General features: G+C 39.3%; 1 protein-coding gene across 1 annotated transcript in view; it reads left to right on the top strand.

Moving 5' to 3' along the window:
* Nucleotides 1-24,749, top strand: part of OCA2 (OCA2 melanosomal transmembrane protein) — a 454,916-nt gene that overhangs the window by 57,549 nt on the left and 372,618 nt on the right. Inside the window, exon 3 of the mRNA XM_049905844.1 lies at nucleotides 5,436-5,486. Within this exon, the coding sequence (XP_049761801.1) occupies nucleotides 5,436-5,486 (51 nt within the window). The remainder of the gene's footprint in view (nucleotides 1-5,435; nucleotides 5,487-24,749) is intronic.

The raw sequence follows: 24,749 nt of genomic DNA, 5'->3' as shown, positions 1-24,749 counted from the left end.
CGAGCATGGTATGTTTTTCCATTTCTGTAGATCTCTTTTGGTTTCTTGCAGTAGTGTTTTGTAGTTTTCTTTGTATAGGTCTTTTACATCCCTGGTTAGATTTATTCCCAAGTATTTTATTTTTTTAGGGGCCATTATAAATGGTATTGTTTTCCTGATTTTCTTTTCATTGTTCTCTTTATTAGTGTATAGGAATCCAACTGATTTTTGTATGTTTATCTTGTATCGTGCAACTCCGCTGAATCTTTCTATTAGTTCCAGTAGTTTTCTCATGGAGTCTTTTGGATTTTCTAATTATAGTATCATATCATCTGCAAATAGGGACAGTTTAACTTCTTCATTACCAATTTGAATGTGCATTATTTCTGTTTCTTGCCTTATTGCTCTACCTAAGACCTCCAACACTATGTTAAATAGGAATGGTGGTAAAGGGCATCCTTGTTCCAGTTCTCAAGAGGAATTTTTTTCAGCCTCTCTCAATTGAGAATGATGTTGGCTATTTGTTTTGCATAGATGCCCTTTATTATGTTGAGAAATTTCCCTTCTATACCTATTTTATTGAGAGTCTTTTATCAGGAATGGGTGTTGAACTTTGTTGAATGCATTTGCTGCATCGATTGAGAAGATCATGTGATTCTTTTCTTTCCTTTTATTTATGTGGTGGATTACCTTGATTGATTTTCTAATGTTGAACTATCCTCCCATACCTGGTATGAATCCTACTTGGTCATGGTGTATTATTTTTTTGATATGATGCTGAATTCTATTGGCTAGAATTTTGTTGAGAATTTTTGCATCTATGTTCATGAGAGATATTGGTCTTTAATTTTCTTTTTTTGTGGTGTCTTTGCTTGGTTTTGGTATCAGGGTTATGCTGGCTTCATATAATGAATTCGGAAGTATTGCTTCCTTTTCTATGTTCTGAAATAGTTTGAGTAGTACTGGTGTAAGCCGTTCTCTGAATGTTTGGTAGACTCCAGTGAAGCCATCTGGGCCAGAGTTTTCTTCTTTTTTGGGGGGGAGTATTTTTTGTTACCTTTTCACTCTCTTCCCTTGTTATGGATCTGTTCAGATTTTCAACATCATTTTGTGTTAGGTTGGGTAGGTCGTGTGTCTCTAGAAATTTGTCCATTTTCTCTAGCTTTTCAAATTTGTTGGAGTATAGTTTTTTCATAATACTCTGTTATGATGTTTTTATTTCATTTAGGTCTGTTGTAATGTCCCCCATTTCGTTCTTTATTTGGGTTATTTGTGTTCTCTCCTGTTTTCCTTTTGTCAATTTGGCCAGTGGTTTGTCAATTTTGTCGACCCTTTCAAATAACCAACTTTTGGTTTTGTTGATTCTATTTTTTTTCTATTCTCTATTTCCTTTTTTTTCCTGCTCTGATCTTTATTATTTCCTTTCTTCTGGTGGCTGTGGTCTTCTTTTGCTGTTCTCTATTTGTTTAAGTTGTGTAACTAATGTTTCGATTTTGTCCCTTTCTTCTTTTTTGATATGTGGATTTAGTGATGTAAATTGACCTCTGAGGACTGCCTTTGCTATGTCCCAAAGGTTTTGGTATGATGTGTTTTCATTCTCATTTGATTCTAGGAACTTTTTGATTCCATATTTGAGTTCTTCTATTACCTAGTTCTTTTTAAGCAGGGTGTTATTCAGTTTCCATGTAATTGATTTTGTTTCCTTCCTCTTCCTGTTAATTTCTACTTTGATGGCATTGTGGTCAGAGAAGATACTTTGTATTATCTCAATCATTTGGATTTTGTTGAGGGCTGCTCTGTGACCTAAGATGTGGTCTATTCTGGAGAACATTCCATGTGCATTGGAAAAGAATGTGAATGTGTACTTTGCAGTTGTTGGCTGGAGTGTTCTATATATGTCTATGAGATCAAGTTGGCTGATTGTGCTCTTTAGCTCTTCTGTATCTTGGTTGAGTTTCTTTCTAGATGTTCTGCCTTTACCAAAAGTGGTGTGTTGAAGTCTCCTACTGTTATTGTGGAACTGTCAATTTCTGTTTTCAGTGCGGTAAGGGTTTGTTTTATGTATTTTGTAGCCCTGTCATTGGGTGCATAGATGTTTATTATGGTTAAGTCGTCATGATGGATCATCCCCTTAATCATTATATAGTGCCCTTCTTTGTGTTTTATGGTGGATTTTGTTTTAAAGTCTATTTTATCTGAGATTAGTATTGCCACTCCTGCTCTTTTTTGAAAGTTATTTGCTTGACATATTTTTTTTTTCCATCCTTTGACTTTTAATGAATTTAGATCTTTGTTTCTAAGGTATGTCTCTTGTAGACAGCATATTGATGGATCCTGTTTTTGTATCCATTCTGTTACTCTGTGTTTCTTTATGGGTGCATTTAGGCCATTTACATCCAGTGTAATAATTATTGATAAGTGTGAGTTTATTGCTGTCATTTTGTAGTGCTTTTTCTGTGATGCTAACATTTTCTTTGTTCCCCTTACTCTCCTGTGCTGAGTTCTTTTTGTTTTTATAGATTTTGTTTTTATTGACACTTTGTTTTTCTTGTGTATTTTGATGAGTAGGTTTGTTAACTTTCTTTGTGGTTACCTTGAAATTTACCCTTATCTTCCTAGGTTTGAACCAATCTATTATTACTCAGTATCAACTTGCTTGTCTCTCCATTAGAAAGTTCTATACCTATACCATTTATTCCCTCTTTTATTTTTCTGACACTGTTGTCATTTATAGATTAACTTCACTGGTTCCCTTGTGCAATTGTTTTGGTTTTGGATAGTCTTTCAGAGTTCATTTCCTAGGCTGGTATCTGGCTGGTACAATCTCGCATCCTAGATCAGGCTGTGGTCTGATGTTGTTTGGTCTCAGACTGAAGGACACCCTTTAATAATTCTTGTAAGTTTGGTTTGGTTTTTACATATTCCCTTTATTTTTATCTGGAAATGTCCTAACTTCACCATCATATTTGAATGAAAGTTTTGTAGGATATATGATTCTTAGCTGGCAACTTTTTTTCTTTCAAGGTTTTATGTATGTCATCCCATTGCCTTCTTGCCTGTATGGTTTCTGCCAAATACTCAGAGTTTAGTCTTATTGTTCCTCCTCTCTATGTTACTTTTTGTTTTTTGCAAGCTGCTCTCAGGATTTTTTCTTTGTTTTTGGTTTTAGTGAGTGTGATTATGATACGCCTTGGTGTTTTTCTTTTGGGGTCTATCCTATACGGGATTTGTTGAGCTTCTTGGATGGTCAGCGTTTCATCATTCATGATATCAGGTAAGTTTTCTGTCAGAAATTCTTCCATGATCCTGTCTGTGTTCTCTGTTTTCTCTCCCTGTTGTGGAACTCCGATCACTAGCAAATTTTTGCTTTTGATTGTATCCCACATAATTCTCAGGGCTTCTTAATTTTTCTTCATTCTTTTTTCTGATTTTTCCTCAGTGTTGTAGCCAAGTGTTTGTCTTCAATTTCACCTATTCTGTCTTCCATCATTTCAAACCTGCACCTCAGCCCTTCTATGACACTGTCCATTTCTGAAATCTTGTTGTTTATCTTTTGGATTTCTAATTGTTGTTTTTGAATGATTTCTAGTTGTGAACTTATTTAGGTGTTTTGTTCCTCTATTATTTTCCTGAATTCTTCCATTTTTTAATGAATTTGTATTTTCCATGAATTTGTCTGCCTCTCCCATAAATTTGTCTATTTTTTCCTCATTTTTGTCTGCTTTTTGCTTCGACTCTTGGATTGCTCCAAATTTTAGAGATTTGAATTCCCTATCAGGTAGTCCTAGTGCCTTTTTGTCTCCTGGAAAGTCATCTGGTGTTTTATTTTGGATGCTTACTGGAACCATCCTGTCCTTTTTTAAAATAATATGTTTTGATACTGGCTGCTGTCTTCAGGACATTCAGGAGTTATTTTCTTCATTTCTTGATAGTAGATTTGTTTGTTTGGTCCTGCTTTTTTGTTTTATTTCATTATGTCTGAACAGGCAGGCTGTGTGTTCTTTGTTGTTTGCTCGTCTGTAGTCACAATATTTTCACCACCTTGTCCAATTTGCAGGGCCAGTCATTCAACTATGGTTCAGCAGGGCAGATCCAGCTGAAGGGGAGGGGCTGGGATGGGTTGTTTGTGGCATGTACTAGGGCCAACAGGGCAGGCCAGGAATCAGTGCTGGGCAGGTTCCAGTAGGCCGTGCCCATGCTGCTCAGGGGTGTGATGCTCAGTGCAAGGTGCATCTAGGGAAGAAAGAGGGGAGGTTGTGACGTGTGGAGCTATTAGGGGTATGGGAAAGAGGAGAGAGAGGAGAGAGAAACAGGAGCCAAAAACAAAGAAGTAAACAAGTAAAGAAAAAAAGAAGAGCGCTAAGAGAGCTTGCCATTGGAGTGGACAGATAAGAAACTGAGAAATGGAGAAAAGCACAAAGGAAAAAAAAAGAGAGAGAAAGAAAGAAAAAGTAACTAGATAAAAATTTGGAAAAGGAACAAAGAAAGGAAAACCCCACAGGAGTCCCAGAGTCCCACCAGTGGGGCTGCTAAGACTGGGGAAGTGGCTCCCAGGCTGTACAGTATAGCCTTGCTCGAGGGGTTGTAGATGCCACACAGCACCAAGTATTCAGGAGACAGAAAAAGAAGATAAGTGTAGAGAGACAAGAATTGAGGAATGGAGAAAGACAGAAAAGGAAAAAGAGAAAGAGAAAAAAAAAAAAAAGAAGAAAGGGGGGGGAAAGAAAGAAATGCCCCCAGGGATCCCACCGATGCAGCTGTGCAGATTGGGCAAAATAAAAAGAAAACAAAGGAAACCAAAACAGAGCAAAGAAAAATAAGGGAAACAAAAGCCCCAGGGATCCCACCAGCATGGTGTCGTGAGCTGGGGGAGTTGTTTCCCAGTTGAGTGTGGCTTCACAGCCTTTCAAGAAGAAGCAAAGATGGCACACGAGTCAGGTGTTCCAGAGAAAGGAGGGAGAGGTGGTAGGAAGCACAGAAGAAACCAAAAGAGAATGAAAGAACCAACACCAGCTCAGGGACCTGGCCAGGGTGGGCAAGGGCAATCCAAGCAGCCTGAGGCCAAAGCAGTTGCCTCCTGGCCAAAAGACTGCAGCTGGCTGGAAGCAGAGGAGGCTGCGGGTGGGGGCGGAGAAGAGGGGGGTTAGGAAAGCATATATTGCTCATTACTGGGTGCTCTGTCTCCTGCTGTAAACTTCGTGAAGCTACTTTCAAGTACTCCCTGTCTGCTGATCTCCTATGTGGGTGGGGGGAATCCAAGCAGCACAGACGCTGCACTTCCTGGCTGACAGAGCCACTGTAGCCAGCCAGGAAGCTCAGAGGTAGAGCAGAGGAGAGAGAATGGGGGGGTGGTGGGGGTGGGAAAGCGTGTATCACTGGTTACCAGGTGCTCTGTCTCCTGCTGGGAGTTCCCTGAAGCTGCTTTCCCGTGCTCCCTGTCTGCTGATCCCCTACAGGAGTCCAAGATGGAGGATCCGTGCCGCGTTAGCTGATGGGGCCTTCAGCAGGTATGTCTCCTCTATCTCTGTCCTCTGTCAGTTTCTTATTCCATTTGGTGCTTGGCTAAATTCTTCATCTCTTCATTTGACACTTCAGGTTCCAAGAATGACGTTTGTCTCTGTTTTACTTAATTTTTGGGGTCTTTACTGTGGAGGTACGGTGTGGTGCCTTCTGTGCCTCCTACTACCTCCCCCTCCTTTCTCTGAAACACCTGGCTCATGTGCCATCTTTGCTTCTTCTTGAAAGGCTGTGAAGCCACACTCGACTGGGAAACAACTCCCCTGGCTCATGCCACCACTCTGGTGGGATCTCTGGGGCTTTTTTTTTCCTTGGTGCCATGTTGGCCAGCAGTCTGCATTTTGCACTTCTTTTGTTAAATTTCTATTTAAGTATTTTATTCCCTTTGATGCTGTTGGAATGGAATTGTTTCCTTAATTTCATTTTTGGAATATTCATTGCTAATGTATAGAAAGCCTGGAAATCCTGGTGGCATAGTGATTAAGTGCTACCGTTGCTAACCAAGAGGTTGGCAATTGAAATCCGCCAGGTGCTCCTTGGAAACTCTATGGGGCAGTTCTACTCTGTCCTGTAGGGTCGCTATAAGTTGGAACTGACTTGATGGCAGTGGGGTTTGGTTGGTTTTAATGTATAGAAATAGAATTAATTTTTGTATATTGATTCTGTATCTTGCAACCTTACCATGCTTGTTTGTTCATTCTAATAGATGTGTGTGTGTGTGTATTCCTTAGTGTTTTCACTATACAAGATCATGTCATTTGCAAATCTAGTTTTATTTCTTCCTTTCAAATCTGGATGCATTTACTTCCTTTTCTTGTCAAATTACCATGACTAGAACCCCCAGAGCAACGTGGAATAGCAATGGGGAGAGCAGACATCCTTGTTTGTTCCTGATCTTGGGGGGAAAACTTTCTTTTACCATGAGATATGATGTTAGAGATTTTTTGTAGATGTCCTTTATCAGTTTGGCTTGTAGTGTTGTTCACATTTATTTCCTTGTTGACCTTCTCTCTAGTTGTTCTATCCTTTATTGAAAGTAGAGATTGAAGTCTTCAACTAGTATTGTTAAAGTATTTATTGCTTCCTTCGATTCTGTCAGTTTTTGATTCTGGTTCTCTGTTATGTGCATATATATTTATAATTGCTATGTCTTTATTGATGGACTAACCCTTTTTCATTATTAAATTGTCTCTAGTAGCAATTGTTGTCCTACAATCTACTTTATCTGATCTTAATATGGCCACTCCAGCTCTCTTCTGCTACTGTTTGCAAGGAATATCTTTTTAAAATCCTTTTACTTTGAACACATCAGAGTCTTTGATTCTAAAGCGTATTTGTAGATAGCATGTAGTTGGATCATTTTTTAAAATCCATTCTCTCAATTTTTGCGTTTTAACTGGACTGTTTAATCTATTTACATTTAATGTAATCATTGATAATTTAGAATTTATGTCTGCCATTTTGGTTTTTGTTTTCCTTATGTCTTATGTCTTCCTCCACCTCCCATTTCCTCCATTAGTGCTCTGTTTTGTGTTAAATAGATATTTTATAGTGTACCATTTTGATTCCCTTGTTGTTTCTTTGCTATATATTTTTTAGTTCTTTTCTTAGTGGTTACCCTAGGGATTACAATTATGATATTAATTCAAAGCAGTCTACTTAGAATTGGTACCAACTTAAATTCAATTGTGTACAAAAATTTTGCTCCTGTATAGTTCTGTTCCCTCTCGCCAGTTTTGTACTATTATACTTTGTATCCCCTTCAACACAGATTTATAATTATTGATTTATAGAATTGTGTTTTAAAGCAGATGAAAGAATGAAAGAGTTATAAATAAAAAAATACATTTAACTTGTATTTTATATTTCCCTTTGTTACCTTTACTGGTGCAATTTATTTCTTCACGTGGATTTGAGTTAGTGTCTAGTGTGCTTTCATTTTAGCCTGAAAGATTCCATTTAGTATTTCTTGTAGAGCAGGTCTGCTAGCGACAAATTCTCAATTTTTGTTTATCTTAGAATATCTTAGTTTCTCCTCAGTTTTGAAGGATTATTTTGCTGGATGTGGAATTCTTGATTGACAGACTTATTCTTTCAGCAGAAATCTGCTGTTGAGCCTCTACAGTGAAATTTTTACTTAACTTATTGCCCTTTTCAACTCCGAAATTTCTATTTTTTTTTAGAAAAAAATAATTTATCTTTACTGATATTCTCTATTTGGTGAGGAATTACTCTTATACTTTCCTTTAATTCTTTAGACATGGGTTACTTTAGTTCTTTAAACATATTAAAATAGCTGATTTGAAGTATTGTCTAGTAAGTCTAATGTCTGGCCTTCCATAGGGAGAGTTTCTATTAACTGCTCCCTCCTTGCCCCCATACGGATCATACATGTCTTTGCATATCTCATAATTTTTTTTTGTTGCAAATTGGACATTTGAAATAATATAATGTAGAAGCTCTGGAAATTGGATTTTTACCAGGTCTTTCCTGGGCATGCACATAGTCCTATCTATGCACGTGGCCTTCTAAATTATCAAGGGTATGTTGGTACTTTTCAAAGTTCCCTAAGCACATCTCATTTTCCTTTCTAAGTTTTTTGGTCAGCTTTTTGTTTTCCCCAGTAGTTATTGCTGCCTCAGATAGCTGCAGTTTTAAACAATTGCTGCTGATTGTTTGTGACAAGTGTCCCCAGGGAAAAGGCTGTTTACTGTGGAAGCTTGGAGTCAGGTCAAATAAAGACAATCCCTGTAAATGGGATTTTCTAGCTCAAATAATGACAGTTCTCTGGCAATGGAGATTTGGAAGAGCTGCAGCACCCTTGTGCCCTCTCCAGTGGGTGTTAGGCTGCTGGTTTTCACAGTGATTGTGGGACTGTTGGTTTTCAAGGCAACTGTAGAGCTGAGTAGAGGAATATGGAAACAGGACAAATTAAAATGCCACTGTTCTTATTGAGATTCAGTTGTTTTTCTTGAATAAATTCTCCCTGGATTGTTGTAAGACTTTGGTTAATTTTCAAATTTCTGAAAATGTTGATTTTGAAAACTTTTGTCAGTGTTCTCATTGCTTTTATGGAAAAGAGGATTTTTGGAGGTTCTTACTCTACCATTCCTGATGACATCACCCTCTTGTTTTTATTTGAAAGAAAATACCATCTTATAAAATAAAACTTATGAGATGCTATGTGGAAGTACTTTTCTATCCCTGCAAGGGTGCAGGAAGATTGGATTTGGCTTAGAACAAACAAATCATTGCTCAGCTTTGAATTTCAAGCTGGGATTTAAGAAAAACCATTAGTGACAGGATGATAGTTTTGTGAGGCTGGCTGGGAAGCACTGGCCTGCTTGGGCACATCTCTGCTTGCAGTGTGGTACCTCAAGGGTAGGTTAGCATTGCTGGTGGAGGTGTCCAGGTGGGTGGTCTGGGACAGGCCCCCAGTCTACAGTCTTGGGTGGGCATGCTGTGGAGCTACACCTCCCTGCTGTATTGGTGCAGAGGCCAGCAGATCTCAGGAGCCTGGTAGAGACCAGGAAGGTAAAATGTAGGAAGCAGCAAAGGCAGTTTGCACAAAGCCCCCCAGCTTGGTGGAAGAAGCACAATGGGGCGAGGGGCATGTGTGTGTGTGCTCATCCCCACAACCTCACCCTTAGTTGGTGCAATTGTATGTGTGTGTGAGACTCCTTGGGAGGGGAATTTGAATTTTGAATTGACCGATTGCATACATGAAAAGAGACTGAGTAGCTACTGATTGGCATTCCATTTTCCCATCCATCGAGGAAAGTAGGGGCCCAATGATGGGAACTAGAGTAACTAATTTATTCATTGATTACACATCAACATGGTATGGTGGGTTTAAACTTGCTCAAATATTCTTCCTTCCAAGATGGCATTCACCCTTCCTTTTCTGGGTCAAGAAAGATCGGAAATCTTTAGAAGACTTTATTACTGGGAAGCAAAAGATATTGAGAAGTTGTTAAAAATTATTCTTCTTTTTTAATTTACATTTTTGTGTAGTACATCACTTAACGTCATGCATTGTTTAGATTTATCAGCAGTATTTACCTACTCTTTTTGCTGATTGCTTACTTCTAGACTTTTACAAATTATGCTTTATTTTGAAACAATTCTAAACTTACAGAAAGATTGGAAGGATAGTAGAAAGAACCCCAGTCATGTTTTGCCAACTCTCCCAATAATGTCCTTCCTTTATAGCAAAGGACCCAGTTCAGAGTCACATGCTGCATTTAGTTGTGATGTCTCTTCAGTCTCCTTCAGTATAGAACATTTTTTTCAATCTTTTCTTAACTATCATGACTTGAAGCTTTTGAAGATTAGAGTCCAGCTATTTTATAGAAGGTTCTCAGTTACAGTTTGTCTGATGCTTCTTTCTGATTAGGTTCAGGTTATACATTTTGGGCATCAACATCAGAGAAGTGATGCTGTGCTCTTATCACATCCTGTTGGCTGGTGCATGATCTCCATTTGTCCCATTACTGATGAATGTTATTTTGATCACTTGATTAAGGTCAAATCCACCTTGCTTCTCTACTGTGAGATTATTTTTTTCCCTTTTGTAATTAATGCTTTGTGAATATGTCACTGTCTCATTTCTCATCTAAGTTTTTCACCCATTTTAGTATCCTTTGATATTCCTTATCTAAATTACATTTTACTAGGATGGCTGCCTAATGGTGATGCTGGGTTAACTAAGTGTTCATTAGCCCTCGAACGCCCCCTCCCCAACTCTTTGGCACCTCCACGGCCCCTGTGCTCTGGTCCTAACCGTCCCAGCTCTGGGCATTGGTGCTCATTATTCCTGCTGCCCGCAGCACCTCCCCTCACCCTTTTCAGGTCCTCCAGATCTCACACAGGCATCTCTGAGTCTGAAAGCCCTCATTGCCCTTTGAGATTGAGGAGATTAATTTTGGTATATCATTTCATGTATTCCATAAGAGAGAGTCCATTTCTTTGTTGGGACTCCTCAGTTGCAATTGGCAGAAACTCAAAACACAAAATAAATGAAAAGAGGAAGTTCAGGGTGGGTCCAGGGACTCTCTCAGTCCCTCGCTTTGCTTTCTTGGTGTTCCCTCAAGTGGGTGCCCTGGAATGCCACAACTCTGGGTGTACAGACTGCCAGGTTGGCAGCTTCCACCAGGGCCCATCAACAGTCCCAGGGCCAGTCTATTGGCATGGATCATGGGCCCTTCATTGCACCAGAAACTAGGCTTCCATTGGCCAAGGCTAGGGGCCAGAGTCACCTCTTGAGGCTGGAGTGACACCTGCCTTCCTCACCAGGTGGTGCCTTCACAAAAGGGTGCCACCCCCTGTGGTACCATCTGTGACCAACGTGCTGTAGACGTGCAAGGAGGCATGTTGAGTTTGTGCACGGACTCGATAATTTCCTAGTGCTGCCCTAACAAAAGTACCACAAGTGAGTGACTTTAAAGAACAGAAATTTATTTCCTTACAGTTTAGGAGACTAGAAGTCTGAATTCAGGGCATGGTAAGGGGAAGTTCTTCCCTCTTGGCAGTCCTGGTAGTTTTGGGGCATTGTTTGGTTTTCCTTGGTGTATGTCTTCCCCTTCTGTGGGTCTCTGCATTTACTCTGCTTTATATAACTCAAAAGGGATTAGATTTAGGACCCACCCTATTTGGGCATGACCTAATTAACATAATAAAAGAAAAACCTATTTCCAAACAGAATCTCATCCACAGGAATAGGGTCCAGGACATCATATTTTTAGAGGGACACAATTCAATCCACAATACTAAAGATAAAAAATCTTATTGTGACTTGAAAATGACAGGAATAGCTTTTTTTTTTTTTTTAAATTATTCTGTTGTTGTAGTTGACAATATACAAAGCAAAACATACCCTAATTCAACGGCTTCTACATATACAATTCAGTGACATAGATTACATTCTTTGAGTTGTGCAACCATTCTCAGCCTCCTTTTCTGAGGTGTTCCTCTGCCATTAACATAAACTCACAGCCCCCTAAATTTCCTATCCAATCTTTTAGTTGCTGTAGTCAACTTGTTCCCATATAGTTCTTAAAAGAGCATATTGTTCAAGACAGACATTTTTTTTTTTGCAAGTTACGCCAAACTGCTGTTTAGTTTTAAGAAGTCAGGAGATTTTTTGGTTTAAGGTTTAAAGATTATCTCAGGGCAGCAGTTTCAGGGGTCATCTAGTCTCCATGGCTCAAGAAAATCTGGATTCCATGAGAAATTGAAATTCTGTTCTAAATTTCTCCCCTCTTGATCAAGGATTCTTCTATAAAATCGTTGATCAAAGTGTTTAGTAATGGTACGTGGGCACCCTCCAGTTCTTCTGGTCTCATGGCAAAGTGGCAGTTTTTCATTGAGACAATTAGCCACACATTCCATATCCTTTCTCTATTCCTGACTCTTCTTCTTCCTCTGTTGCTCCAGGCAAGTAACGACCAATTGCTTTGAACGGCCACTTGCAAGTTTTTCAGACCCGGGCTCCACACAATGATCTAGGAGGTAGAACAGAAACACTAAACACATTATTAGGCCAGTTTACTGGGATGTCCCATGAAACCATGGCCCTAAACTTCGAAACTTAGGAATCAAATCTCATGAGGTATTTGGTTGTACATAAGCAGCCTCAGCAGTTTTTTTTTTTTTTTGTCATTGTTGTAAATAGACTTGAAAGCAGAGACGCAGAGACTTGTGCACCAACGTTCATTGCAGCACTATTCACAATATCCAAAAAGTGGAAACAACCTAAATGCTTATCAACGGATGAATGAATAAACAAAATGTGGTACATGTATACAATGGGACACTACTCAGCCAGTAGGAGAAATAAAATCTTGATGGAGCTTGAAGACATGCTGAGTGAAATAAGTCAATCATAAAAAGACAAGTATTGTCTGACTACACTTACATAAAAAGACAAGAAAAGGCAAATGTATAAAGACCAAAGATTGTTAGCGATTACAAGGGGAGGAAAAGAGAGGGTTAATGGTGATGGAAAAATTGCATTGATTAAAGGTAATGTTGCACAGCCAATTATTGTAATTGCTGTCAATAAGTTGCACACCTGTAAAAAGTTGAATTGGCAAAAGTTGTGTGATAGATATATTTACAACAATGACAAAAAAAAAAGTAGCTGCTAAGACTGCTTATGTACAACTAAAAGTCTCACAAAATTTGGTTTCCTTGGTTTGGAGGTTTAGGGTCATGGTTGAGGGAATAGCTTCTAGATGTGGCATGCCATTGCTTCGGCTCTGGGCAGCTGTGGGCAGCTGTGTCTGCTTCTTAACAGTCCTATTTGTGCCACGCTTGTCCATGCTCATCTGCTCCAGCCCACTCACCTCTCATCACCACCCTTTCTAGAGCAGTGCCTTCCTCAACACCTACAGGCAAATAGAAGATATTACAGGCTACATGCTTTTATAAAATATAGAACTCCAGTACTTAACATTTTTAAGTTTTGCCTATGCCTGTGGACCCTCTTAATATGGGCATGAGACCTCTGTGAAAAAACGGAGATAGAGCATTCTAGTATTATATAGTATTCTAGTATTATATAGTATTCTAGTATTATATAGTATTCTAGTATTATATAGTATTCTAGTAGTATTATGTGCATTGCTTCATCTCACAAGAGTATCTGATGGAATGCAGTTATTTTGGAGTATGGACTTATTTTCATGTACCCCAATCAACTCTTACTGGTTTTATTTTCAGCTGGCAGATTAGTATCTGATCAGACCCTGTTCCACAATGCTCATATTTAGACTGAGGTTGAACAAGGTCTTGAATAGCCTATCAGCATAAGCATAATTATTATATGTGCCATGTCCTGGGATTAAATACAAATGTGAGAGCTGGTAGCTCACAAGTTTCTAATGAGCTCTTTCCGTCCCGCTGACGTCGAGAAGTTAATTGGGTCCATCTGGTGTATAATCTGTGCTATCTCTGATATCTTTGGTTCTATAAGCCAGCTGCCTGATGAGACATGGGGTTTGCAGAGTTCTAGCTTCAGTATCACAGACTCATAACATCCCTATAGGACAGAGTAGAACTGCCCCATAAGGTTTCCTAGGCTATAAATCTTTATGGAAGTAGATTGCCACACCTTTCTGCCATGAAGCAGCTGGTGAGTTGAAATCGTCAAACTTTGGTTAGCAGCCAAGAGCTAACCACTGGGCCACCAGTGATCCTCGAGCAGAGTATAGAAGGGCAGGTTTGGAGATTAAAAAACAATAGCTTAATAGTGGACATATAAAGTTTCTTGATCTGTAGCTTGGTGCCTTTCACCACCTTTAGAAAATTCTCAGCCATTATTACTTTAAATATATTTTTCGGATTAATTCTCTCTCTCCTCTACTTCTTGGGCTTCAATTATATTAGTATCCCTCACTATACCCTTGTATCTCTTACCCATTCTACTTTTTATTCTTTTGTCATTTTGCATTTTTTTCCTGGCTTATAAAACACAAAGAGGACCTGTGTTTGCTTTTCCAGGAGCTGGGTGGGAGAAGAGGGTGCTACCATGTGGAACCACTTTGGCTGCCCTTGAAGGTCCCTGGCTCCGTCAGGAGTCTCTGGTTCGTTGCTCCTCCCCCAAGCCCACTATAGTGGATACCAGGCTTAGCCTCCCTAGTGCAGCCTGGGAGTGGGCATTTGCCCTCAGGCAACCCTCCATCTTTCCCTGCTGACCGTGCATGGTTTCCTGGATTCTGGCTTATTTTCCGATCTTGGAGATTTTTCTTAGTTCCCAGGAAGCCCAGCAATGCACAAACATTTGTTGCAATTTATCTGAGTTCTAGTTGCATTTTGACGATGGGCCTTTGCAGTGTTTGGCCTCCCGTGTGGCTGGAACCTCCTGTCCTGCTGGCACTTTGGCCTCACCCACCCTCTGAGGGATGCCCTCACCTTGGGGCTGTACTAACAGAATCCAAGAGTCTGTTCACTGGACAATCATAGCCTGTGTCCCTGGGGGAAATCAGGTAAGGGAAATGCAAAAAATCGGTTCTACTCTACTACTTACAGTTCTCCTCCCTTCCCAAGAACATCAAGTTTTCCTGTAGGCTTATCATTGATTTTTATTAAAGTGCTTGCCAAAGCTTATATTCATGGATGCCTTAAACTGCCCGTTTATTTCAAAGTAAGCAAGGGTTGGGATTATATTGAGTGCAAAAGCTGTAATGTACCCAATTTTAAAAAGAGTTCCTTGAACAGGAAAATTAGTTGTTTATTTTCTCATGGTATGACAATAAAGTGACTGCCCTGGGCTTCAGAATCCTGGATCCCAGGTCATTTTATGTATGAGAACATGTCACAAGTTGATCTTAGCACCAGGTCATGTACAAGTGAAGTAATCGTGGAGAACTTCCAACCCTGGTCCCTACATCGGAGCATGGGGTTTCTAGCAATTCTGGTTATTCTGGATTATGGCCAAATAATTTTTGTCAACATGCCTTAGAGCCTTAGCTCCTTAATGGGAACTGTCACTTCTAAGTCATTTCTTTTTTAATTGTACAGAACAAACTAGTTTCTCATTAAACAGTTACTACACATATTATTTTGTGACATTGGTTGCCAACCCCAAGACATGTCAACACTTTCCCCTTCTTGACCTTGGACTCCCCATTATCAGCTTTCCTGTCCCCTCCTGTCTTCTCATCCTTGCCCCTGGGCTGGTGTGCCCATTTAGTTTCATTTTGTTTTATGGGCCTGTCTAATCTTTGGCTGAAGGGGGAACTTCAGGAGTGATTTCATTACTGAGCTAAAAGGGTATCCAGGGGACATTCTCTCAAAATTTCTCCAGTCTCTGTCAGACCAAAAAAGTCTGGTTTTTTTTTTTTTTTTTTTGTGAGTTAGAATTTTGTTCTACAGATTCTCCAGCTCTGTCTGGGACCCTCTATTGTGAACACTGTCAAAGCAGGGTGGTAGCCAGGCACCATCTAGTTGTGCTGGACTCAGTCTGATGGAGAGTGTGGTAGCTGTGGTCCATTAGTCCTTTGGACTAATCTTTCCCTTGTGTCTTGAGTTTTCTTCATTCTCCTTTGCTCCCAATGGTGTGAGACCAGTGGAGTCTCTTAGATGGCTATCCACAAACTTTTAAGACCTTAGGTGGTACTCATCAAAGTAGAATGTAGAACATTTTCTTTATAACCTATATTATCCCAATTGAGGCGGATGTTTCCCGAGACCATGGTTCCCACAGCCTTCAGTCCAGGAATCTGGCCCTTCAGGGAGTTTGGATGTGTCTATGGAGCTTCCATGACCTTGCCTTGGACAAGTTGTGCTGGCTTCCCCAGTGTTCTGTGCTGTCTTACCCTTCACCAAAGTTAAAAAAAAAAAAAAGTTACCACTTGTCTATTTAGTGTTTTTCTCTCCCACCCTCCTCTTCCCTTGTAAACAGCAAAGCTTGTTTCTTTTTGTGTGTAAATCTTTTCATGAGTTTTTATAGTACGGGTCACATACAGTATTTGTCCTTTTGTGATTGACATATTTATCTCAGAATAATGCTCTCCAGATTCATTTGTGCTGTGAGATGGTTGGCAGATGCATCCTTATTCTTTATTGTTGATAGTATTCCATTATGTGTAGGTACCATAGTTTGTTTATCCGGGCACCTAGGTTGTTTTCATCTTTTTGCTTTTGTGAATAATGCTGCAATGAACATGGGTGTGCATATGTCTATTCATGTAATTGCTCTTATTTCTCTAGGATATATTCCTAGGAGTGGAATTGTGGGATTATATGGTATTTCTACTTCTAGCTTTTTAAGGAAGTGCCATATCATTTTCCATAATGGTTGTACCATTTTGCATTCCCACCAGCAGTGCATAAGAGTTCCAATCTCCCTGCAGGCTCTCCAACAATTGTTATATTCTGTTTTTTGATTCGTGCCAGCAATATTGGGAGTGAGATAGTATCTCATTGTGGTTTTGATTTGCATTTCCCTAATGGCTAGTTATGGAGAGGACAAAGTAAAATATTATAATGACACGTGCAAAGAGCTGGAGATGGAAAACCAAAAGGGAAGGACACGCTCGGCGTTTCTCAAGCTGAAAGAACTGAAGAAAAAATTCAAGCCTCGAGTTGCAATAGTGAAGGATTCTATGGGGAAAATGTTAAACGATGCAGGAACCATCAAAAGAAGATGGAAGGAATACACAGATTCATTATACCAAAAAGAATTAGTTGATGTTCAACCATTTCAAGAGGTGCCATATGATCAGGAACCAATGTACTGAAGGAAGAAGTCCAAGCTGTTCTGAAGGCATTGGCGAAAAACAAGGCTCCAGGAATTGATGGAATATCAATTGAGATGTTTGAGCAAACAGATGTGATGCTGGAGGTGCTCACTCATCTATGCCAAGAAATATGGAAGACAGCTTCCTGGCCAATTGACTGGAAGAGATCCATATTTATGCTTATTCCCAAGAAAGGTGATCCAACTGAATGTGGAAATTATAGAATAATATCATTAATATCACACGCAAGCAAAATTCTGCTGAAGATCATTCAAAAACAGCTGCAGCAGGGAACTGCCAGAAATTCAGGCCGGTTTCAGAAGAGGACGTGGAACCAGGGATATCATTGGTGATGTCAGATGGATCCTGGCTGAAAGCAGAGAATACCAGAAGGATGTTTACCTGTGTTTTATTGACTATGTAAAGGCATTCGACTGTGTGGATCATAACAAACTATGGATAACACTGCAAAGAATGGGAATTCCAGAACACTTAATTGTGCTCATGAGGAACCTTTACATAAATCGAGGCGGTTGTTCGGACAGAACAAGGGGATACTAATTGGTTTAAAGTCAGGGAAGGTGTGCGTCAGGGTTGTATTCTTTCACCATACCTATTCAATCTGTATGCTGAGCAAATAATCCAAGAAGCTGGACTATATGAAGAAGAACAGGGCATCAGGATTGGAGGAAAGTTCATTAACAACCTGTGTTATGCAGATGACACAACCGTGCTTGCTGAAAGTGAAGAGGACTTGAAGCACTTACTAATGAAGATCAAAACCACAGCCTTCAGTATGGATTGCACCTCAACATAAAGAAAACAAAATCCTACAACTGGACCAATGAGCAACATCATGATAAATGGAGAAAAGATTGAAGTTGTCGAGGATTTCATTTTACTTGGATCCACAATCAACAGCCATGGAAGCAGCAGTCAAGAAATCAAAAGACGCATTGCATTGGGCAAATCTGCTGCAAAGGACCTCTTCAAAGTGTTGAAGAGCAAAGATGTCATCCTGAAGACTAAGGTGCGCCTGACCCAAGCCATGGTATTTTCAATAACATCATATGCGTGTGAAAGCTGGACAATGAATAAGGAAGACCAAAGAAGAATTGACACCTTTGAATTGTGGTGCTGGTGAAGAATATTGAATATACCATGGACTGCCGAAAGAACGAAGAAATCTGTCTTAGAAGAAGTACAGCCAGAATGCTCCTTAGAGGCAAGGATGGCGAGACTGTGTCTTACATACTTTGGACATGTTGTCAGGAGGGATCAGTCTTTGGAGAAGGACATCATGCTTGGCGGAGTACAGGGTCAGCGGAAAAGAGGAAGACCCTCAACGAGGTGGATTGACACAGTGGCTGCAACAATGAGCTCAAGCATAACGATTGTAAGGATGGCGCAGGACTGGGCAGTGTTTCGTTCTGTTGTGCATAGGGTCGCTATGAGTCGGAACCGACTTGATGGCACGTAACAACAACAACGGCTAGTTATTGTGAGCTCACCTTCTTGTATCTGATAACTGCTTGAATGTCTTTGGTGAAGTGTCTGTTCATATCCTTTGCCCATTTTTTAACTGGATTTTTTTTGTCTTTTTGTTGTAGAGGTGTTGGATTTTCTTGTAGATTTTAGAGATTAGACCTATGTCTGATTTGTAATAGCCAAAATTTTTTCCCCAATCTGCAGGTTCTCTTTTTACTCCTTTGGTGAAACGTTTTGATGAGCATAAGTGTTTGATCTTTAGAAGATCCCAGTTATATAGCTTATCTTCTAGTGTTTGTGTATTAATAGTTATGGTTTGTATGCTGTTAGTACCATGTATTAGGGCCTTTAGAGTTGACCTTATTTTTTCTTCCATGATCTTATTGTTTTTGGTTTTATATGTAGGTCTTTGATCTATTTTGAATTAGTTTTTGTGTCTGGTGTGAGGTATGTGTTCTGTTTCATTTTTTTGTAGATGAACATCCAGTTTTGCCAGCACCATTTGCTATTTTTCTCTTGTATCCTGCTACTCTGCTGAATCTATTAGTTCCCATAGTTTTCCAGTGGTGTCTTTTTGGTTTCCTATGTATAGTATTATATCATCTGCAAATAGGGACAGTTTTACTTCTTCCTTACCAATTTGGATGCACTTTATTTCTTCTTCTTGTCTTACTGCTGTAGCTAGGACTTTCAGCACGATGTTAAGTAGAAGTGGTGATAAAGGGCATCCTTGTCTTGTTCCTGTTCTGAAGGGGAATTTTTTCAGCCGCTCTCTATTAAGAATGATGTTGGCTGTTGGTTTTGTATAGATGGCCTTTATTGTGTTGAGAAATTCCCCTTATATACCTATTTTTATTTTGTTTTATTGTGTCTTAAGTGAAAGCTTACAATTCAAGTCAGTTTCTCATACAAAAGCTTATATACACATTGTTATGTGACCCTAGTAGCTCTCCTACAATGTGACAACACACTCCTTCTTACCACCCTGTATTTCCTGTGTCCATTCAGCCAGCTCCTATCCCCCTCTGCCTTCTCGTCTTGCCTCCAGACAGGAGCTGCCCACATAGTCTCATGTGTCTACTTGATCTAAGAAGCACACTTCTCACCAGTATCTTTTTATGTCTAATCTTTGTCTGAAAATTTGACTTCAAGAATGGTTTTAGTTTTGGGCTAACAGAGAGTCCAGGGGCCATGACCTCTGGGTCTCTCCAGTCTCAGTCAGACCATTAAGTCTGGCCTTTTTGCTAGAATTTGAGGTCTGCATTCCATTTTTCTCCTGCTCCATCAGGGACTCTCTGCTGTGTTCTCTGTCAGGGCGGTCATTGGTAATAGCTGGGCACCATCTAGTTCTTCCAGTCTCAGGCTGATGGAGTCTCTGGTTTATGTGGCCCTTTCTGTTTCTTTATTGGTGCATTTAGACCATTTACATTCAGCTTTAATTATTGATAGTTTTTTTTTTTTTATGAGTTTAGTGCTGTCATTTTGATGTGTTTTTGTGTGTGTGTTGTTGACAGTTTCTTTTTTTCCCTTAATTTTAATTGCTGTGTTGTTTTTGTTTATATGTTTTCTTTTCCTCTTTTTCATTGTTGTTGGTTTTGTATTTGCTGAGTCTGTGTTTTTCTTGTTTTCTGTTTTGATGTGTAGGATTGTTAGTTTCCTTTGTGGTTACCATATATTTACCCTTATTTTTCTACATTTAGAACAATCTTTTATTTCTTTATATCGCCTGGACTTTGTCTTCATATGAAAGGCCTATGACTAGATTTTTTTAGTCCCTCTTTTTTGAATTAATGTTGTCATCGTTTACATGATGATATCTCTATTTCCCTTTTGGAGGATTTTAGCTTTGATTTATTTTTGTGGCTTCCCTATCTGGGTTAATACCTGGTTGCTCTGTCCTGTGTTCTAGTTTTGGGTTGTTATCTGATGTTATTGACTTTCTAACTGGAGGACTCCCTTTAGTATTTATTGTAATTTTGATTTGGTTTTTGCAAATTTCCTAAACTTCTGTTTGTCTGGAAATGTCCTAATTTTGCCATTTTTTTTTTGAGAGACAGTTCTGCTGGATATATGATTCTTGGCTGGCAATTTTTTTCCTTCAAGCCTTTATATATGTCATCCCATTGCCTTCTTGCCTGCATGGTTTCTGCTGAGTAGTCTGAGCTTAGTCTTATTGACTCTGCTTTGTAGGTGACTTTTTGGTTATCCCTAGCCACTCTTAAAATTCTCTCTTTATCTTTGGTTTTGGCAAGTTTGATTATAATATGTCTTGGTGACTTTCTTTTGGGATCTACCTTGTGTTGGGTTCAATAAGCATCTTGTATAGATATCTTCTCGTCTTTCCCAATACCAGGGAAATTTTCTGCCAACAAATTTTCAACAATTCTGTTCGTTCTGTTATCTCTCCCTGTTCTGGTACTCAAATCACTTGAAGATTATTTCTCTTGATAGAGTCCCAAATAACTCCTAGGGTTTCTTCATTTTTTAAAATTCTTTTATCTGATGTTTCCTCAGAAATGTTGGTGCCTAGTGCTTTATTCAGTCTCACTAATTCTGACTTCCATTGCCTCAATTCTGCTTTTATGACTTTCTATTGAATTTTCTAATTCTGAAATTTTATTGTTAATCTTCTGAGGTTTTGTGTGCTGTTTGTCTATGGATTCTTATAGCCTATTAAATGTGTGTAATGATTTGTGCATTCCTTGGCTTGTTTTGTTTTGCCCGATTTCTTTCATGATCTCTCGAAGAGTTCTGTATATTAATCTTTTTTTATCCTACCTCCAGTAACTCCAGGAAGTTCTCTTCATCCAAAGAATTCTTGATTCTTTGTTTTGGGATCTTGCTGAAAACATCTTGGTCTGCCACTTTCTGTGATTTGATATTGACTGTTGTCTCTGAGCCATCGATGTTATTCTATTTATTTATTTAATGTTTTCTTACTGCGTCCTAGCTTTTTTTTTTTTTAATATGCTGAAATAGGCTGCTCTAGTGAGTTAGTTTGATTATTGGTGCCTTTGAAGCTCTAACGTCCTGTCACTAGGTGTTTAGAGCTATTACTAGGTATGTGAGCCCAGGAATCCATTCACTTTTCTTGTATGGGTTCAGCTCAGGTGTCCAGATAGTCATCAAGTGTGTGGTCCAGGCTCTCACGTACAGTCCTAGAGAAGCAGGGGTGATTGTGTATGCGCAGGTATCCAGAGGCAGTAGGGAGTCACATGCTGCGCGAGACAGGGGTCTGAACCCCCCCGCCGAGTATCTGGGAGGAAAGCATATCCTTGTTTGCTATAGCACATAGGCGGGTGGGTTTTGCATCCAGAGTTTGGGCACCTAATGCTGTTGGCTGTAAGGACTGGGAGGCAGCACTTATTCTTGGATCCCTATCACAGGTGACTAGGTGTCATGGATGGAGCCACTGGTCCTCAGGCCCCTGATGTGGATAGGCAAGAACCCCGCATAATAGGCAGAATGATATCAAATGACATGAACTTACCTCTCCAACAAGTAGCTAAATCAGTTGAAATTAGACTTCAGGTACATACCCTGTTGTACTGTGCTAATGAGGGCCTATGCTGTTGAAGTGGTCCCACAGAAGTCTATGCAAGGTGAAAGACATTCAAAGTCTGTTGACCCCCTTATGCCTGCACCTAGGCAAAGGAGCCGTTTCTGTCCTGAGTTCCCAGCTTAGGGGAGCCAGCAGGTTATTTTTTCCCTGTTTGCTAACTTGTTCCCTCTCCAAGGCCAGAAGGATGGTTCAGGGTAAGTGCAGGGTCCTTCTTCTGGCCCAGGGGATGCAGATGGCTGGTACCCAGTGCAGAATGGGAAGGGAATAGGTAAGTGGGTGAGAAGTTTTTCCCGAAGGGGTAGTTTTGGATCTCGGTAGGTTAAACGCAAGTACTTACCGTTTTCTGATTGTGGGCCTATTCTTGCTTGTTCTGGAGGGTTGAGCAGACTCTCTGCTGTTCGGCCTCCCCTGATGTGGAAAATGAGTCTCAAACACCCCTGCTTGCCTCATCACACTTGTGGCAGCGGTGGAATTGGTCTGCAGGGTGCCAGTTCCCAGTGGGCCAGGTCTGGCAACTCCTCACAGCTCCTGAACCATTTTTCCCTCCTCCTGCCACTCAGTCTGATTCCTCAACTTCTCCTTTGATGTTTGGGCTCCTAGCTTGTCATGTGTAATAGATTCACTTGTTTTTTTTTTTTTTGGTCTTTGTTGTAAGAGGGACCACAGGAAGTGTCTGACTACTCCACCATCTTGGCCCCGCTTTCTCCTTTTATACCTATTGTATTGAAAGTTTTTTTTATCAGGAATTAGTATTGGACTTTGTTGAATGCCTTTTCTGCATTGACTGAGATGATCATGTGATTCTTTTTATTTATGGATTATGCTGATTGATTTTCTTATGAATCCCACTTGGTTGTGGTGTATTTTTTATTTTTTTTATATGACGCTGAATTCTAGAATTTTGTTCATAATTTTTGCATCTGCATTCATGAGAGATATTGGTCTGTAATTTTCTTTTTTTTCAATGTCATTGTCTGGTTTTGGTATCAGGGTTATGCTGGCTTCATAGAATAATATCAGAAGTATCCCTTCTTTTTCTATGTTCTGAAATAGTTTGAGTAGTACTGGTGGAAGCTCTGCTCCGAATGTTTGGTAGCATTCTCCAGTGAAGCCATTTGGGCCAGGGCCTTTTTTGGAGGGAGTTTTTTTTTTTAAGCTTTCTCTTGTTACGGAAACCTGGTGGTGTAGTGGTTAAGAGCTATGGCTGCTAACCAAAAGTTTAGCAGTTTGAATCCACCAGGTGCTTCTTGGAAACCCTATGGGGCAGTTCTACTCTGTCTTATAGGGTCGCTATGAGTTGTAATTGACTTGATGGGAACATTTTTTTTTTTTTTGGTCTCTCATTATGGATCTGTTCAGATTTTCAACTTCAGTTTGTGTTAGTTTGGGTAGATAGTGTGTTTCTAGAAATTTGTCCATTTCCTCTAGGTTTTCAAATTTGTTGAAGTATAGTTTTTCATAGTGCTCTGTTATGATTCATTTTATGTCAGTTGGGTCTGTTGTAATGTCCCCCTTTTCATTTCTTATTTGCATTATATGGGTCCTCTTCTGTTTTCCTTTCATCATTTTGGCCAGTGGTTTGTTGATTTTGTTGATCCTTTCAGAGAACCAGCTTTTGATTTTGTTGATTCTTTCTATTGTTTTCTATTCTCAATTCATTTGTTTCTGCTCTGATCTTTATCATTTCCTCTCTTCCTGGTGGCTATGGGCTTCTTTTGCTGTTCTCTATTTGTTTGAGTTGTGTAGCTAATGTTTTGATTTTGTCCCTTTCTTCTTTTTTGATATGTGCATCTATTTTTATAAACCGACCTCTGAGCGTGCCTTTGCTGCGTCCCAGAGGTTTTGGTGTGTTTTCATTCTTGTTTGATTTTAGGAATTTTTAAATTCTGTCTTTGATTTCTTCTATTACCCAGTGGCTTTTAAGCAGGATGTTTCCATGTATTTGATTTTTTTCTCTTCTTCTTCTTATTAATTTCTACTTTGATGGCATTGTGATCAGAGAAGGTGCTTATTATTATCTCAATATTTTGGATTTTGTTGCGGGTTGCTTTGTGGCCTAAGATGTGTTCTATTCTGGAGAAAAATCCATATGAATTGGAAAAGAATGTGTACTTCGCTGCTGTTGTGTGGAGTGTTTTATATATTCCTATGAGGTCAAGTTGGTTGATTGCAGCCTTTAGATGTTCTGTGTCTTTGTTCAGTTTCTTTCTAGATGTTCCGTCCTTTACTGAGAGTGGTATGTCGAAGTCTCCTACTATTGTTGTATAACTATCAATTTCTATTTTTGGTGCTGTTAGTTTATATTATATATTTTGGAGCCCTGTCATTGGGTGCGTAGATATTTATTATGGTTATGTTTTCATGGTGGATTGTCTCTTTAATCATTATATAAGACCTTCTTTGTCTTTTATGATGGATTTTGTTTTAAAGGCTATTTCATCTGAAATCAGTATTGCCACTCCTGCTTTTTTTTTTTTTTTGGTAACTGTTTGCTTGATATATATTTTCCATCCTTTGATTTTTAATAAATTTATGTCTTTTTTCCTAAGGTGTGTCTCTTGTAGGCAGCATATTGATGGGTCCTGTTTTTTTATGCATTCTGTCACTGTGTCTTTATGGGTTCATTTAAGCCATTTACATTCAGCGTGATTATTGATAGGTATGAGTTTATTTCTGTCATTTTGTAGTGCTATTTCATGACGCTGACGTTTTATTTGTTCTTCTTACTCTTCTGTGCTGAATTTCTTTCGTTTGTATTTTTTTCATTTCCTTTGTTTTTGTAGAGTTTGTGTTTACCGAGACTCATGTTTTTCTTCTTTGTTTTGATGCGTAGGTTTGTTAACTTTCTTTGTGGCTATCTTGAAATTTACCGTTATTGTCCTAAATTTAATCCAGTCTTTCGTTACTTGATAATGTCTTGACTTCCTCTCCATTTGAAAGTTCTATACCTACACTCCTTT

Source organism: Elephas maximus, chromosome 13 (assembly GCF_024166365.1).
Source record: "Elephas maximus indicus isolate mEleMax1 chromosome 13, mEleMax1 primary haplotype, whole genome shotgun sequence".
Lineage (NCBI taxonomy): Eukaryota > Metazoa > Chordata > Mammalia > Proboscidea > Elephantidae > Elephas > Elephas maximus.
This window is presented reverse-complemented; position numbering and strand designations above follow the sequence as displayed.